Below are 17,989 nucleotides of genomic sequence, written 5' to 3'. Positions count from 1 at the left end.
TGTCTCAAAAAATAATAGTAATTTTTTGAAACAATAAAATAAAAAGCTGTATTCTTACAATGCTGCAAGTAGAAAATAGTATTTTAAGAATACTATTATCAAAATATTACAAAAAGCTTAGGAAATTGGAAAGGAATAAAAATCCACAGTCAAATCACCTAGACAACTATTACAGCATTTTGTATGTTTCCTCTGTCCTGTCTAGATCTAAAAAATAGTTGTATACTGTTTTTCTACCTCATACAAGCTAGTACTTCCCTTTAATATAAAACCTCATATATATAATCTCATCAAGTAAATATTATATAACTTAAATCATTCTCTGCTGTGGGACATTTAGACTGTTTTTATTCCTTTGCAATTAGAAATAAAACTGTAATGTTGTGCTTATAATACATCGTCTTTGGTATTTATAATTTCGGTATTAAATTTAAGTTTAGTTTCCTGGAATACATTGCTAGACATGGGATAGAGGGTCAAAGAAACAAACACACATTACCAAACTGCTTCTTCAGGGGATAGTCAGAGTTGTGTCATACTACCACTGTAACATAAAGAATGCCTTCCTCACTCCACTACTGGATATGTACATTTGTTTTTTTTGTTTTGTTTTTTGAAACAAGGTCTTGCTCTGTCACCCAGGCTAGAGTGCAGTAGCACAATCTCGGCCCACTGCAACCTCTGCCTCCCAGGTTCAAGCAATTATCATGCCTCAGCCTCCCAAGCAGCTGGAATTACAAGTGTGCACCACTACACCCAGCTAAATTTTTTTTCTTTTTTTTTTTTTTTTTTCAAATAGGGTCTCACTCTGTCACCCCGGCTGAAGTGCAGTGGCACGATCTCAGCTCACTCACTGCAACCTCCACCTCCCGGGCTTAAGCAATTCTCTGCCTCAGCCTCCCAAGTAGCTGGGATTACAGGCGCCTGCCACCACACCTGGCTAAATTTTTGTATTTTTAGTAGAGATGGGATTTCACCATCTTGGACAGTCTGCTCTTGAACTCCTGACCTCGTGATATACCCGCCTTGGCCTCCCAAAGTGCTGGGATTACAGGTGTGAGCCACAGCCCCTGGCCTTAAATTTTGTTTTTTTGTTTTTTTTGTAGAGACGGGGTTTTACCACGTTGGCCAGGTTGGTCTTGAACTTGTGGCCTCAGATGATCCACCTGCCTCAGCCTCCCAAAGTGCTGGGATTACAGGCATGAGCCACTGCGCCCAGCCTTACATTTGTTTTTTAATTCATCACTTACCATTTGGAGATTTGTTTATTTTGTGGGACAGTACAAAATCTCTTTACAAAGAATGAAATACTAATTTGCTTATTTGTATCACGACTGCTGAAAATATGTTTCTCAGTTTGTGCCCTGCATATATTAATTTTGCTTTTAAAAACCTGATGGAGGCCAGGCGCGGTAGTTCACGCCTGTAATCCCAGCACTCTGGGAGGCCGAGGCAGGCAGATCACTTGAGATCAGGATTTCAAAACCAGCCTGGCCAACATAGTGAAACTCCATCTCTACTAAAAGTACAAAAATTCGCTTTGGGAGGCCGAGGTGGGTGGATCACGAGGTCAGGAGATCGAGACCATCCTGGCTAATACAGTGAAAACCCATCTCTACTAAAAATATAAAAAATTAGCCAGGCGTGGTGGCACGCACCTGTAGTCCCAGCTACTCGGGAGGCTGAGGCAGGAGAATCGCTTGAACCCAGGAGGCGGAGGTTGCAGTGAGCCAAGATCATGCCACTGCACTCCAGCATAGGCGACAGAGCAAGACTCCGTCTCAAAAAAAAAAAAAAAAAAAAAAATCACCCGGGCATGGTGGTGCCTATAATCCCAGCTACTTGGTAGGCTGAGATGGGAGGATCGCTTGAACCCATGAGGCAGAGGTTGCAGTGAGCCAAGATCGCACCACTGCACTCCAGTCTGGGTGGCAGAGAGAGACTTCGTATCAAAAACAAAATAAAAATAAAAAATAAATTTAAAAAAACTGATGGAATAGGCTGGGTGTGGTGTCACACATCTGTAATTCCAGCACTCTGGGAGGCTGAGGCCAGCCTTGGCAACACAGAAAGAACCTGACTCTACAAAAAAATACAAAACAAGAAACAAAAAAACCCCCAAAAACCTAATGGCTTAGAATTTAGGTGTTTATGTCGGGAGGGGGGGGCGGGAATCAATCTTATTTTAGTAACTTGTCCTATCATTTATGCTTAGAAAGTCTTCCTTTCTCTAGAAATCTGAATATTTAGAACCTTTTCTTCTCTCTTTTCTTAAAGGATTTCAAAACATTTAATTATTCTCTTTATCTGAACTTTATTTTGGTACTGGAAGGTGGAAAGGACCTAAACCTATTTTGTTTTTTCTCTAACAGTTAACCAACTGTTATCATCGAAGAAAAATTTTCCCCTAATTATTTGGATTGTCTTACATTTTTAACCTAGTACCTTTTTTAGGTACTAAAAATAGTTTAGTTTTTTATATTTATAGTATATTTAATAAAGAGTAAAGATAATAACTTACCAATAGTGGTTGAGAAAAAAGCTCTAGCTGGGCTCTATAAATGATATCATCAAGAACTTCCTGGCCAAGGTCCCACTGTCCATTATACCTATGAAGAAGCAGATCATTTATACTCTTGAGCAAATATCTAATCTTCAGCACAACTTTTTAAATTGTTCCAAGTCCTGCTATTTTGGTTGTGAAGCAAAACTTTCATACCAAGTGTTACGTCATTTCATTTATAAACTACCCCACTTTTGGTTATAAAAACAAAACAGATTTTAAATACTATGTTTACAAATGTTTCTTCACATAAATTGGTTTTTATTACATGCTGATTAAATTTAGAGTAATCTTTTTAATGCATTCATGAAAACCTGGGTTATGCCGGGCGCAGTGGCTCACGCCTGTAATCCCAGCACTTTGAGAGGCCGAGGCAGGCGGATCATGAGGTCAGGAGATCGAGACCATCCTGGTTAACACAATGAAACCCCGTCTCTACTAAAAATACAAAAAAATTAGCTGGGCGTGATGGTGGGCGCCTGTAGTCCCAGCTACTCGGGAGGCTGAGGCAGGAGAATGGCGTGAACCTGGGAGGCGGAGCTTGCAGTGAGCCGAGATCACGCCACGGCACTCCAGCCTGGGTGACAGAGCCAGACTCTGTCTCAGAAAAAAAAAAAAAAAAAAAGAAAACCTGGGTTATGAACTATGTAGAGATAGTTTTCCATACAGAAAACCTGACAATTTCTAGACTCCAATTTTAATGACTAGTTATGTTATATTTTGGCTTATTTAAAAGCACTAAAAGGAAACCATATTAGAAAAACAAGATAAGCCCATCATGGAACAAAAGATTCAGTATTGTGTCTGATAAGGAAGAAAGAGAAATATTCAAAGTTTCTAAACATTAGGAAAAATTCATACAATTTTATATTCCACCTACTTACATGGCATAATAAACCCCTGTGAGAAGTTGCACCATAAATTCAGGATCCAATACTATTCGACCACAGAGTTCTTTCCAGTGTTTTTCATGTTGCCGTGGAAACCCACTCACACAAACCCTAGGAAAATACACTATTTAACATGTGATTTCCAGATTCATTAAATAAAATTTTTTGTTTTCCTAAATTCATTTATTCAATTTATTCATTCCTCAAGTATTTATTGAGTGCCTGTTATATGCCAGTCATTGTTCTGGGCCTAGGCATACAGTCGTGAACAGGTGAAAGATAAAAAATAAAAAATAAAAATGAAATCTGTGCTCTCACAAAGCACTCATTCTAGTGGACTGCCCATAAAAGCAACTTTTCTAAAATAGCTAACCATCTCTTTCACAATCATCCTTCTTTCTCTTCACACACATACACACAAAAATGTCTAACTTTTACTCACCCCAAATTGTATCAGGGTGAATTACTGGGAAGTATAGAGATCTCAAAACAAAAGGACATTTCAAAATATTGTTGTCTGTGAGGCCATTTTTAAACAAAGAACTATAAACAACTCCCTAACATCCATTCCATCTCATTAAGTGATGCTTCCAAAAAAGTTATGCTTGGTAGTGATCAACAGTTGTAATATACTACATTATTTAATCAATTAATTTAGTTAGATAATTATAATAGTGAGTCCAGAAGAAATCTTTCAGTGTTTAGTGTCTTATGGTCTTGGGAAATTTTTTTTAAATTGTTTATATATTTTTTGTAGCAGAGATATACAATAAAAAACCTGCAATTTAAAAACAGCATTATATGGCCAGGCATGGTGGCCCACGCCTGTAATGCCAGCACTTTGGGAGGCCGAGGTGGGCGGATCACGAGGTCAGGAGATTGAGACCATCCTGGCTAACATGGTGAAACCCCGTCTCTACTAAAAATACAAAAGAAAAAAAAATTAGCTGGGCATGGTGGTCCTAGGTAGCTAGGGTGCCTATAATCCTAGCTACTCGGGAGGCTGAGGCAGAAGAATGGCGTGAACCTGGGAGATGGAGCTTGCAGTGAGCTGAGATCGCGCCACTTCACTCCAGCCTGGGTGACAGAGCAAGACTCCGTCTCAAAAATAAATAAATACATAAATAAAAATAGCACTATATTAAGATAAAACTATGTGGGGAAAGGGGAATGGAAATCTCTTCTTCAATTTCAAGGAGAAAAAGGAATAAATGTAATGTTAGACCATTAAAGAAAAGTTTCTTCATTTATTCCTCAAATGGATATGGTAAGTATCATATCATTATGGTATTTACATTACATATATTTAAAACAGTGACCCAACAGTTATTTTTTTAATTATGTCGATACTTCCATACTAGAACTTATATCATTTCCTTTTTTTTTGAGACGGAGTCTCACTCTGCCGCCCAGGCTGGAAGTACAGTGGCCTGATCTTGGCTCACTGCAACCTCTGCCTCCCAGATTCAAGCAATTCACCTGCCTCAGCCTCCCGAGTAGTGGACTACAGGCATGCGCCACCACTCCCAGCTAATTTTTGTATTTTTAGTAGAGACGGGGTTTCACTATGTTGGCCAGGCTGGTCTGAAACCCCTGACCTCAGGTGATCTGCCCACTTTGGACTCCCAAAGTGCTGGGATTAAAGGCATGAGCCACCGTGCCTGGCCTAGAAATTATATCATTTCTACCTATTTAAGATAGGATGAAAATTTTCTTAATGTCAACTTAACAACGTACAAGGAGTACATAGTTTTTCAAAATTCTGTAGAGGATATATGAACAAAAGAACAAAGTTTGAGGACCACTAAACTCCATCATCATTTTTGTTATTAAGAAATTCTACTAGGCTGGGTGTGGTGACTCATGCCTATAATCTCAGTACTTTGGGAGACCAAGGTAGGAAGATCACTTGAGGCCAGGAATTCAAGACCAGCCTGGGCAACACAGTGAGACTCCATCTCTATAACAAATTTAAAAATTAGCCAAGTGTGGTGGCACATCCCTATAGTCATAGCTAATAAAGAGGCTGAGGTGGAAGGACTGCTTGAGCCTAGGAGTTTGAGGCTGCAGTGAGCTATGTATAATGATTGTGCCACTGCACTCTAGCCTGGGTGACAGAGGAAGACTCTATCACAAAAAAAAAAAGAAAAAGAAAAAGAAAAAAGAAATTCTATTGAAGGCCACAATAATGTTGCCAATAAGAGAGCAGGTAGTTTTAATGAACCAAAAGTAATGAATTATAAATAAGTTTATCTGCAGACAGGCAGTAAGTGCTTAAGTAGCATCTAAATTAGAGACGAGAATTTTTTTAGACATTAATCATGGTATTACAGTTAAGAGAAACAAGTATTTTTAGGTAATCTATAAAATCAAAGTAACAGCTAATTTAGTTGGCAAAATTAGTAAGTTTTGTTATAAGCACGATCTCTTCCCAGTAACAAAATAGCATGTGACCTTGAGCAAAGCACTTGTGGTGGACAGACTCTTGGAGAGCCATAATCCCTATGATCTTTCTGGTATTCACACTGTGTCATGCTCTTCCCCTTCAGCAAGGGTGGGATCTGCAGCTTGCTTCTAACCAATAGAATACGGCAAAGGTGATGGGATTCCATGATTATGTGTATGTGAGTATGTTACATAAGGTAACAGGTCTTGCTGGAGTCTCACTCCTCCTATGTTGAAGAAGCAAGCTGCCATGTTGTAGGCTGCCTGTGTTGGGAGGCCAATGTGACAAGGAGCAAAGGACGGCTTCCAGCACACAACCACAAAAAACCAAAGCCCTCAGTCCTACAGCCACAGGAACTCAATTCTGCCAACAAAACTTCTGAGCCTCAGATGAGATTGCAACTCCAGCTAACATCTTAACTGCAGTCTTGTAAGACGCTAAGCAGAGGACCCCAGCTAAGCCATCTGGATTCCTGACCCACAAAAACTGTGAAATAATAAATGTGTGATGTTTTAATCTGCTCAATTTGTGGCAATTTATTATGCAGTAATAGAAAACTAACACAACATTTAACCTTTTTGGGGGATTGATATCCCCAAGTAAAAATCATTTTGAAAGGCTGAATTCAGAATTCCTTCTATAACTGGACTTCTGTGACTCTAAACATCCACTGTCTCCGAACTAATTTATATCACTTAAATTTTTTTTCTTTCTTTTTTTTTTTTTTTTGAGACAAGGTCTCACTCTGTCGCCCATGCTGGAGTGCAGTGGTGCGATCTCGGATCACTGCAACCCTGCCTCCCAGGTTCAAGGGATCCATGTGCCTCAGCCTCCCAAATAGCTGGGATTATAGGCATGCACTACCACCCAGCTAATTTTTGTATTTTTGTATAGAGACGGGGTTTCACCATGTTGGCCAGGCTGGTCTCAAACTCCTGACCTCAGTCCTTGGCCTCCCAACATGCTGGGATTACAAGCATGGGCCACTGACCCTGGCCTACACTTTTTTCTATAGTAGAAATTTAAGGCCAGGTGCGGTGGCTCACGCCTGTAATCCTAGCACTTTGGGAGGCCAGGGCAGGCAGATCACTTAATCCCAGGAGTTTGTGACCTGCCTCTGCAACATTGTGAAACTCGGTCTCTATTGAAAAAAAAAAAAAAAATAGCCCAGCATGGTGGTGGGCACCTGTAGTCCTAACTACTCAGGAGACTGAGGTGAGAAGATCACTTGAACCTGAGAGTCAAAGGTTGAATGAGCCAATATGCCATCACTGCACTCCAGTCTGGGTGAAAGAACAAGATTTAAGCCTAGGTCTGTCCAAATTATTAGAAATTCTGATTTAGTAAAGATTATAATCCATGAGATACAGAATATCCACCCCCCACATACAAATGAGACACACACATCATTGGTACTATTGCTAATCACTTTCTCCAACACAGAGACAGTTATTTATGAAATGTATGGGAAGAGGTTCATATTCCTTAAGACTTTCCCCATATATAGCACTATTTTTTTCAAAGATCTCAAAGTGATTTACAAAAACTGGCAACCAGGGAATAAGATATATCACTAAACAACCCTAGATTTGGATGTCTTGGTACAACTCTACATTCAGCTAGAAAATATTTAATACTGAAAACATTTTCAAGAATGCACAAGGCCAGGCATGGTGGCTCACATCTGTACTCGCAGCACTTTGGAAGGCTGATGTGGCAAGAATGATTGAGGCCAGAACTTCAAGACAAACCTGGGCAACATAGCAAGACCCTGTCTCTACAAAAATTAGCTGAGAGTCGTGGTGCACACCTGTGATCCCAGCTACTTGGGAGGCCCAGACGGGAGGATCCCTTGAGCCAAGGAGGCTGAGGGCACAGTGAGCTATGATTGAGCCACTGTACTCCAGGCTAGGTGACAGAGAGAAATCCTATCTCATAAAAAAACAAAACAACAACAACAACAAAAACAGCCTCATGAGGATAAGGACTCCTACAGGAATGCAAGCTCCGTGAGTTTTGTTTACTGCTGTAATACCAGAAGTTAAGACAGTGCCTGGCTTAGAGAATGTACTCAATAAATATCTGTCAAATAAATATGAAGATTAGTAATAATCACTCTTCTCACCTGGAACCCATCCGACAAAGAGATTGGTAAGATGAGGCAGGCATATATACAATAGCAGAATTATAACACAGCATGAGAAAACTCAGGACTTCAAACCTAAAAACAACAAATCCAAGGTTAAAAGGATTACAAATAATTACTTCTACTAGCAACTGGTTATGACAGTGCCTTCATATTGACCTTTATGATTTCTTAATCAAATCAATATAGCATCTTCCTCAAAGGTTTCCCTGTTTATATTCTCCTTATTACAAGTCATATCCCTTGCTGTCATCTTGTCATCTATATTTCCGTTTTCAAAAAATAAATCAGGCCAGGCCCAGTGGCTCACGCCTGTAATCCCAGCACTTTGGGAGGCTGAAGTGGGTGGATCACAAGGTCAGGAGATTGAGACCATCCTGGCTAACACGGTGAAACCCCGTCTCTACTAAAAACACAAAAATTAGGCAGGCGTGGTGGCACATGCCTGTAGTACCAGCTACTCAGGAGGCTGAGACAGGAGAATTGCTTGAACCCAGGAGGCAGAGGTTGCAATGAGCCGAGATTGTGCCACTGCACTCCAGCCTGGGCAACAGAGTGAGACTCCATCTCAAAAAATCAGTCAGTCAATCAATCAATCAATCAATCATGCTTGAACAGATGACTTCCCTATGAATAAGTCTACCATCTTCCCACTGACTTCATAATAAAATCCAAACTTATCACAAGGTCCTTTAAAATCAAAGTCCTTCTTACAAGGTACTTTAAAATCCACCCTCATCCTTCCTCTCCAGCCTTATTTCCCTCCATTACCAACCACATACACCACACTTTATCAAACTTCTTACCATTCCAACAATATGCTGTAACCATTCAGAATTCCTTGCTTTAATGCCTGCTGCTCCTTCTTAATAGAATATACTTTTTTACTTGGGTGATTCCTGATAAGATTTCAAGTCCTAGATCAAATTTTTACCTTAGCCATAAAGCCCTTCTTAATTCTCTCTGCTAAAGTAAACCATTCCCTTACCTGTGTAGCTCCAACATAGCATTTATCCCACTGAATTGTAATTTTATGCCTCTATGTCTCTTTCACCCATTTAGTAATAAGCAACTTTAGAACAGAGATCCTGATTTATTTATCTCTATCATTAGTGTCCAGCACAGTGTCTAATACATAATTGTTTAATAAATACTTGTTGAATGAATAAAGAAATACTTTCCTAACATTTATAATGTCTAAGAAAGTGGCTCCTAAATCTGGAGGCACATTAGTTATTTAGAGACCTTTTTAAAAACATACACTTCTATGTCTTAACCCAGTTGACCCACTTAAATCCTCGGGTAGGAACCAGGGAAGTTGTACCTCTAAAAGGCTTCCCACAGATGAATGGTGAAGGGTTTATGGAAACTCTTTGTACTATTTTAGCAATGTTTTTTGTAAGTCTGAAGTTATTTCAAAATGAAAAGTTAAAAATCAAGTTGAAAGTCTAATCTGGAAGCAGCCATACTTTCAGATCCCTTCACTTTCTCCATATATCTAAGTAAAAGAATGGAGATTTATTCTCTGAAAGGATAAAAACTAATTTCTACCTGGGAGCCCCAACTGTGATGGGGGTGGATGCCAAACTGAAAATAGGAAGATTAAGTGAAGTGAAATATACCTGACTAGATATTGCCAGTTAGCCACCAAAATACTAGCAACCAGATCTCTAGTTAAGATACCAGAAGAGTTGTTTCTGGGGAATTTGACCACTCTAAGAAGAAAGACTTAAAGATATGGACTTGGGAAATTTTCCGAATGAATGGCCTAGTGGGATCCTATGGTGAAGTTTATAGTCAGTTACTAGGTTGGTGCGAAAATTTAAAAAAAATTTTTTAAATGGCAAAACCACAATAACTTTTGCACCAATACTAGCTCAAATCAGCCATATATTAACATGGTCAGAGCTTGTCATTTTTTATTCCCTCTCCCCACTTTTTTTTTTTTTTTTGAGACAGCGTCCCGGTCTTGTCACCCAGGCTGAAGTAAAATGGCACGATCTCGGCTCACTGCAACCTCCGCCTCCCAGGTTCAAGCCGTTCTCTTGCCTCAGCCTCCCGAATAGCTGGGATTACAGGTGCCCATCACTACACTCAGCTAATTTTTTTTGTATTTTTAGCAGAGACAGGGTTTCACCATTTTGACCAGGCTGGTCTCGAACTCCTGACCTCAGGTGATCTGCCTGCCTCGGCCTCCCAAAGTGCTGGGCTTACAGGCGTGAGCCACCGCACCCAGCCTATTCCCCTATTCTTAAACATGAGGGAAAAAGGATTGCCAGACATCTAAGGAACTCTACTAGGATGAAAAAGAGACTATAAAGAAATAGAAGGGCCGGGCGCAGTGGCTCACATCTGTAATCCCAGCACATGGGGAGGCCGAGGCAGGTGGATCATAAGGTCAGGAGTTCGCGACCAGCCTGGCCAACATAGTGAAACCCCGTCTCTACTAAAAATACAAAAATTAGCTGGGCATGGTGGCATGCACCAGTAGTCCCAGTTACTCGGGAAGCTGAGGCAGGAGAATCACTTGAACCTGGGAGGTGGAGGTTGTGGTGAGCTGAGATCATGCCACTGCACTCCAGCCTGGGCAACAGAGCAAGACTCTTTCAAAAAAAAAAAAAGAGAAACAGAAGGCTAGGTCCAGTAGGTCATTCCTGAAATCCCAGCACTTTGGGAGGCTGAGGCAGGGAGGATTGCTTGAGCTCATGCATTCAAGAGCAGCCTGGGTAACATATTGAGACCCCATTGGTACAAAAATAATTTTTTTAATTAGTGGGCCATGGTGGTAGTCCTAGTTACTCAGGAGGCTGAGGCAGAAGTACTTGAGCTCAGGAGGAGCACCTGAGCTCAGGGGTTCTAGGCTGCAGGCTGCAGTAAGCCATGATCATGCCACTGCACACCAGTCTGGGCAACAAAGCAAGACCCTGTCTTAAGAAAAAAAGAAAAATATGCAGAGCTAAAGCATATTTAGCTTTGGGGGAAAAAATGTATGTGTATTCCTGATAAAGTTGACTACATAAAAAACTAAAACATACAGCAAAAACAAATAAATACCAGAATGCCATATCACTCTTTATACCCATTAAGATGGCTGTAATCAAAAAGATGGAAAATAAGTGTGAGAATGTAGAGAAACTGCTATCCTCATACACCGTTGTAGAAACGTAAAATGGTACAGCTACTCTGGAAAGGAGCATGACAGTTCCTCAAGAAGTTAAGTGTTCAATTACCATATGACCTAGCAATTCTATTCCTAGGTATATACTAAAAAGAACTGAAAATGTATGTTCACACAAAAATTTGTGAATGCATGTTCAAAACAGCTGTTGTGAGGCCGGGCGCGGTGGCTCACGCTTGTAATCCCAGCACCTTGGGAGGCCGAGGCGGGCGGATCACGAGGTCAGGAGATGGAGACCACGGTGAAACCCCGTCTCTACTAAAAATACAAAAAATTAGCCGGGCGTGGTGGCGGGCGCCTGTAGTCCCAGCTACTCGGAGAGGCTGAGGCAGGAGAATGGCATGAACCCAGGCCACTGCACTCCAGCCTGGGTGACAGAGCGAGACTCTGTCTCAAAAAAAAAAAAAAAAAAAAAACAGCTGTTGTGGTCTAAATTCATGTTGAAACTTAATCCTCAATATGGTGAGGCCTTTGCAGCTGGGTGAGGTGGTTCACACCTATAATCCCAGCACTTTGGGAGGCCAAGGCAGGTGGATCGCCTGAGGTCAAGAGTTCAAGACCAGCCTGGCCAACATAGTGAAACCCTGTCTCTACAAAAAAAAAAAAAAATTAGTCAGGCATGGCGTTGTGCACCTGTAATACCAACTATTCAAGTGGCTGAGGCAGGAGAATCACTTGAACCCAGGAGGCAGAGGGTGCCATGAGCCAAGATAGTGGCACTGCACTCCAGCCTGGGTGACAGAGCTAGACTCTGTCTCAAAAAAAAAAAAAAAAAAGAGATGGGGCCTTTGGGAAATGATTAGGTCATGACAGCTCTGCCCTCCTAAATTTGATTATCTAGAAGGTGCCATCTATGAGGCAGAGACTATGAGCCCTTACTAGATACTGAATCTGCTGGCACTTTAAGCTTGTACTTTCGAATCTGCAGAACTGTGAGCAATACATTTCTATTGTTTATATATTACCCAGTCTAAGGTATTTTGTTATAGCAGCCCAAATAGACTAAAGAGAGCAGAGTTATTCATAACAGCCAAAAAAGAAAAAATAGAAATAACTCGAATGTCCATCCACTGATGAATGGATAAATAAAATGTGGTATATCTACACAATGAAATATTATTTGGTTATAAAAAGAAAGTACTGATACATGCTACCACAGAAACAAACCTTGTAAACATGCTAAGTGAAAGAAGCCATACACAAAAGGCAACATATTGTATGGATCCATTCGTGTAAAATGTCTAGTAATAAAAACCACTCAATTGTATGCTTTAAAGGGGTAAATTTTATTTTTATTTTTATTTTTTTTTTTGAGACAGAGTCTCGCTCTGCCACCAGGCTAGAGTGCAGTGGCACAATCTCGGCTCACTGCAACCTCCGCCTCCTGGATTCAAGTGATTCTCCTGCCTCAGCCACCCAGTAGCTGGGATTACAGGCATGCGCCACCACACCCGGCTAATTTTTGTATTTTTAGTAGAGACAGGGTCTCACCATGTTGGCTAAGCTGGCCTCAAACTCCTGGCCTCCAGTAATCCACCTGCCTCAGCTTCCCAAAGTGCTGGGATTACAGGCATGAGCCATTGCGCCCGGCTCCCTAAACAGGTAAATTTTATGGTATGTGAATTATATCTTGATTTAAAAAATAAATGTAAAGTCAATAATTAACTGAAAATGTGCAACATGAAAACCCAGTGTCAATTCCTCAATATTCAAAGAACTATTGCAATTCACTATGAAAAAAAAAAATACACAGCTCAATAAGAAAAACGGGGCTGGGCACAGTGGCTCACATCTATAATCCCAGCACTTTGGGAGGTCGAGGTGGGAGGACTGCTTGAGCCCAGGAATTTGAGACCAGCCTGGGCAATACAGTGAAACAAACCTCTCCCACCAACTGGCCAAAAAAAAAAAAAAAAAAAAGGACAAAGGACATGAATATGCAGTTCACAGGTAAAGAAAAACAATAATGAATAACAATGTGACACCAGTTTTTAACTATCAGATTGGTAAAGATTAAAAACTTTGAAAATAATCAGTATTGGGAGTTAGCAGGAGGAAAAACTCTCAAACTACTAGTAGGACATTCAATAGGTATAGTTGTTTTGGCAAGGCTAATTTGATAATATCTACTCAAACTAAAAAAGCAGACATTCTTTTTTTTTTTTTTTTTTGAGATGGAGTCTTGCTCTGTCACCCAGGCTGGAGTGCAGTGGCGCGATCTCAGCTCACTGCAACCTCTGCCTCCCGAGTTCAAGCGATTCTCCTGCCTCAGCCTCCCGAGTAGCTGGGATTACAGGCACCTGCCACCACGCCCAGCTAATTTTTGTATTTTTAGTAGAGACAGGTTTCACTGTGTTGGCCAGGCTGGTTTCGAACTCCTAACCTCATGATCTGCCCACCTCGGCCTCCCAAAGTGCTGGGATTACAAGCGTGAGCCACTGCACCCGGCCACAGATATTGTTTAGCATAACAATTTCACTGCTAGGAATTTATCCTATAGATACTTTTTGTGCTCTTACGCAAATGTACGTACAAAAAGTGTGTTCCCTGCAATATTGTTTATAGTAGCAAAAAAACTGAAAACAATCTAAATTTACTCAATAAGAGATTGGCTAAAAATTGATGATATATCTGGCCGGGCGCGGTGGCTCACCCTTGTAATCCCAGAACTTTGGGAGGCCGAGGCGGGCGGATCACGAGGTCAGGAGATGGAGACCACGGTGAAACCCTGTCTCTACTAAAAATACAAAAAAATTAGCCGGGCGTGGTGGCGGGCGCCTGTAGTCCCAGCTACTCGGAGAGGCTGAGGCAGGAGAATGGCGTGAACCCGGGAGGCGGAGCTTGCAGTGAGCCGAGATTGCGCCACTGCACTCCAGCCTGGGCGACAGAGCAAAACTCCGTCTCAAAAAAAAAAAAAAAAAAAAAACATTGATGATACATACATAAAATGGAATAATAACTCATCATTAAAAAGAATAAGATATCTATGTACTGCTAGAGAAATAGATACAAATTTTTTTTAAGAGATGGGGTATCGCTTTGTTGCCCAGGTTGGAATGCAGTGGTGCAATCACAGCTTACTGCAGCCTCAAACTCCTGGGCTTGATCCTCCAGCCTCAGCCTCCAGAGTACCTAGGACCATAGGCATGTACCACCACACTCAGCTATTTTTTTAAGAGATTGGGTCTTGCTATACTGTCCAGGCTGTTCTTGAAGTCCTGGCCTCAAGTGATCCTCTCACCTCAATCCATGCACTAGGATTATAGGCATGAGCCAATGTGTCCAGCCCAAGACTTATTCTTTAAAAAGCTGGGCTGGGAAGCTGAGACAGGAGAATCACTTGAACTAGGGAGGTGAAGGCTGCAGTGAGCTGAGATCGCGCCACTGCACTCCAGCCTGGGCGACAGACAGAGCAAGACTCCGTCTCAAAAAAAAAAAAGTCCGGGCATGGTGGCTCACGCCTGTAATCCCAGCACTTTGGGAGGCTGAGGTGGGTGGATCACAAGGTCAGGGGTTCAAGACCAGCCTGACCAAAATGGTGAAACCCCATCTCTACTAAAAATACAAAAATTAGCCAGACATGGTGGTGTGTGCCTGTAATCCCAGCTACCAGGAGGCTGAGGCAGGAAAATCGCTTGAACCTGGGAGGCGGAGGTTGCAGTGAGCAGAGATCATGCCACTGCACTCTAGCCTGGGCGACAGAGCGAGACTCCATCTCAAAAAAAAAAAAAAAAAGTGAAAACATATCAGCTTGGCAGGTTGGCTGAATTGCATGCAGTTTGCTGCTATGTTTGGGTTTTTTGTTGTTGTTGCTGTTTTTTTTTTTTTTTTTTTTTTTTTTTGAGATGGATTTCACTCCTGTTGTCCAGGCTGCAGTACAGTGGTGCAATCTCAGCTCACTGCAACCACTGCCTTCTGGGTTCAAGTGATTCTCCTGCCTCAGCCTCCAGAGTAGCTAGGATTACAGGTGCCCACCATCATGCCCGACTAATTTTTTGTATTTTTACTGAGACAGGGTTACTCCTGACCTCAGGTGATCCACCCACCTCAGCCTCCCCAAGTGCTGGGATTACAGGTGTGAGCCACCATGCCTGGTCTGTTTGGGTTTTTATCAGCTTATGAGTGGTGGCCAGTGGCCTGGCCATGTGGTCAGGCAGAAGGGTAATATAAAACTGGCCTATTAAAGGGGTGCCTGTATGGAAAAAAAACAGGCATATGGAAATCACTATGGGAATTTGAAGAGTGCATAAGTAGGATGTCAATGCACATCAGGAGAACCTCATTCTAGAATCAGGTGACTGGCACCTATGGGCACATACCCCTGTGTAGTCACCTGGAGTGATCACTTGGGTCCATGAAATGAGTGGACATGGTGGTACTGCAGCAATGCAGAGATGGGTTGAATTTAGACATATTTTTTGTACCCTCTGAGGCATAAAATGCCAATAAAACAGACAAAGACTGCAGATGGCTATGGGGCAGATTCCTCTGGGGGAAGGTCCTGCACATAGCTGGCAAGCTGAACAGATGCCAGCAGTCTCTGGAGGCCACAAATGGGTCCTGACAGGAACAGACACTGCATTAGGTTTTGCTTATCAGATTGTGGATCAAATGCTCAGAGTACTGTAAAAGGACCAGAAGATATTGTACCCATATGGACTGCTTAGTTACATTTTTGGAGCAAGAAACACACTTTAAAGACCAAAAGTCCAATGGCCAGGTGCAGTGGCTCGTGCCTGTAATCCCAGCACTTTGGGAGGCCGAGGCGGGCGGACCACGAGGTCAGGAGATCGAGACCATCCTGGCTAACACGGTGAAATCCCGTCTCTACTAAAAGTACAAAAAATTAGCCAGGCATGGTGGTGGGCGCCTGTGGTCCCAGCTACTTGGGAGGCTGAGGCAGGAGAATGGTGTGAACCCAGGAGGTGCAGCTTGCACTGAGCCAAGATTGCGCCACCGCACTCCAGCCTGGGCAACAGTGCAAGACTCCATCTCAAAAAAAAAAAAAAAAAAGACCAAAAGTCCAACAATGGGCAAAGAGACATCCTCAGGGTAATGGAACAAGCAATTGCGTGGAATGAAAGCAATTGAAAAATGAAAATAATTGGAACAATCAAATGAGATAATTTTGGTCTAAAAGACTGGGGTGAGATACAGGCAGGAAGGGCTGGCTTACAGGCCTTCATGACTGTGTACTTAACCTGAGCGGGGCCAAGGGAGGGCCAATTATCACTGGAGAGATTTCTCTGTTTTTCTGGGGGATTTGGGAGGAGGCAGTGGAGAGATGATGCTGGGATAGTCATCATTACTCTTCTGTTCTTCTCATAGTGACAGAAGGTGGTGGTATTACTATACTTTTTTCCCTTCTTTTACACATCACCTCAACATTTTTTTTTCCCACCTAAGGCAGTGGTTCCAGTACCAGTGCTGCAACTGTGGGTGCAAGGAGCAGAGATGATTCCTAAGCAAAAAAACCGGAACTACACCTTCAAATCTTTATGTCAGAATTCCTAAAGGCCTGATGGGCTAGGCTGTGCCTTCATTCCATCTGGCAAAATTAGGATTGACAGAGAATGTATATTATCGCCTAGTTGTGATAGCACATTAGTTCTTTATATAAATCTACCCTACATCCTTGGGAGTGAATTGATAGGGAGGCACTTGCTAGCCAGTTTTGCTGCCAGAAATAGAGACCAACACAATGGTCAAACCTAACCTCTCTCCAAGGTAGAAAAGTCTGAGTATAAATGAAGAGAGAGAGAAATAGTAGCTGAGATTTTTTATTTTTTATTTTGTTATTTTTATTTATTTATTTATTTTTTCTGAGATGGAGTTTCGCTCTGTCACCAAGGCTGGAGTGCAATGGCGTGATCTTGGCTCACTGCAACCTCCGCCTCCCCAGGTTCAAGTGATTCTTCTGCCTCAGCCTCCTGAGTAGCTGGGATTACAGGCATGCACCACCACGCCTGGCTAACTTTTGTATTTTCAGTAGAGACAGGGTTTCACCATGTTGGCCAGGCTGGTCTCGAACTCCTGACCTTGTGATCCGTCCGCCTCAGCCTCCCAAAGTGCTGGGATTACAGGCGTGAGCCACCGCGCCTGGCTATTTTTTTTTTTTTTTTTTTTGAGACGGAGTCTCACTCTGTCACCCAGGCTGGAGTGCACGGGTGCGATCTCAGCTCACTGCAACCTCTGCCTCCTTGGTTCTGGTGACTGTCCCTGCCTCAGCCTCTCGAGTAGCTGGGATTACAGGTGCCCACCACCACGCCTGGTTAATTTTTTTTTTTTTGTATTTTTAGCAGAGATGGGGTTTTGCCACATTGGCCAGGCTGGTTTTGAACCCCTGACCTCAGGTGATCCACCTGCCTCGGCCTCCCAAAGTGCTGGGATTACAGGCATGAGCCACTGCGCCCGGCGAGATTTTTTAAAATAAATGAGTTGTGCAATGTGGGAAATACATTAGCACCTAGGAAGACACTCAGAGCAAGAGATGATACTATTAGCTCAATTATACTAGATGCCTGAAAGATGTGTTTGTGAGACCACTCCTGCTTTTAGAACTTAATAAGGCTGAACAGAAGTCTGTAAACTTGAGTGACTTCTCTCTGGGAGATATTTTCGTCATATATGATGATGAACTGGGATAACTGTTAATGACTGACTGGTACTCTATGAATGTGCCAGTATCTTTGGCTCTTATTTTTCAGGTTTCATTTACTGCCACCCTGTGACATGGTATAATATTGGCATTGTTGGTAAGGTTACA

At 42.1% G+C, this 17,989-nt stretch overlaps 1 protein-coding gene across 7 annotated transcripts in view; it reads right to left on the bottom strand.

Annotated features, from left to right (window-relative positions):
* The window catches only part of HYCC2 (hyccin PI4KA lipid kinase complex subunit 2), a 102,859-nt gene that overhangs the window by 15,911 nt on the left and 68,959 nt on the right, over positions 1-17,989 (bottom strand). For all 7 annotated transcript variants that reach the window (XM_058439774.1, XM_032754999.2, XM_032755001.2 and 4 more), the window contains 3 exons: positions 8,025-8,120; positions 3,448-3,564; positions 2,522-2,609 (listed from right to left, as the gene is read on the bottom strand). In XM_058439774.1, coding sequence (XP_058295757.1) covers positions 2,522-2,609; positions 3,448-3,564; positions 8,025-8,120 — 301 coding nt within the window. The remainder of the gene's footprint in view (positions 1-2,521; positions 2,610-3,447; positions 3,565-8,024; positions 8,121-17,989) is intronic.

The sequence above is a fragment of the Hylobates moloch genome, unplaced genomic scaffold (assembly GCF_009828535.3).
Source record: "Hylobates moloch isolate HMO894 unplaced genomic scaffold, HMol_V3 SCAFFOLD_1, whole genome shotgun sequence".
Taxonomy (NCBI): domain Eukaryota; kingdom Metazoa; phylum Chordata; class Mammalia; order Primates; family Hylobatidae; genus Hylobates; species Hylobates moloch.
Note: the sequence above shows the minus strand (reverse complement) of the source record. Positions and strands in the feature narration are given on the sequence as shown.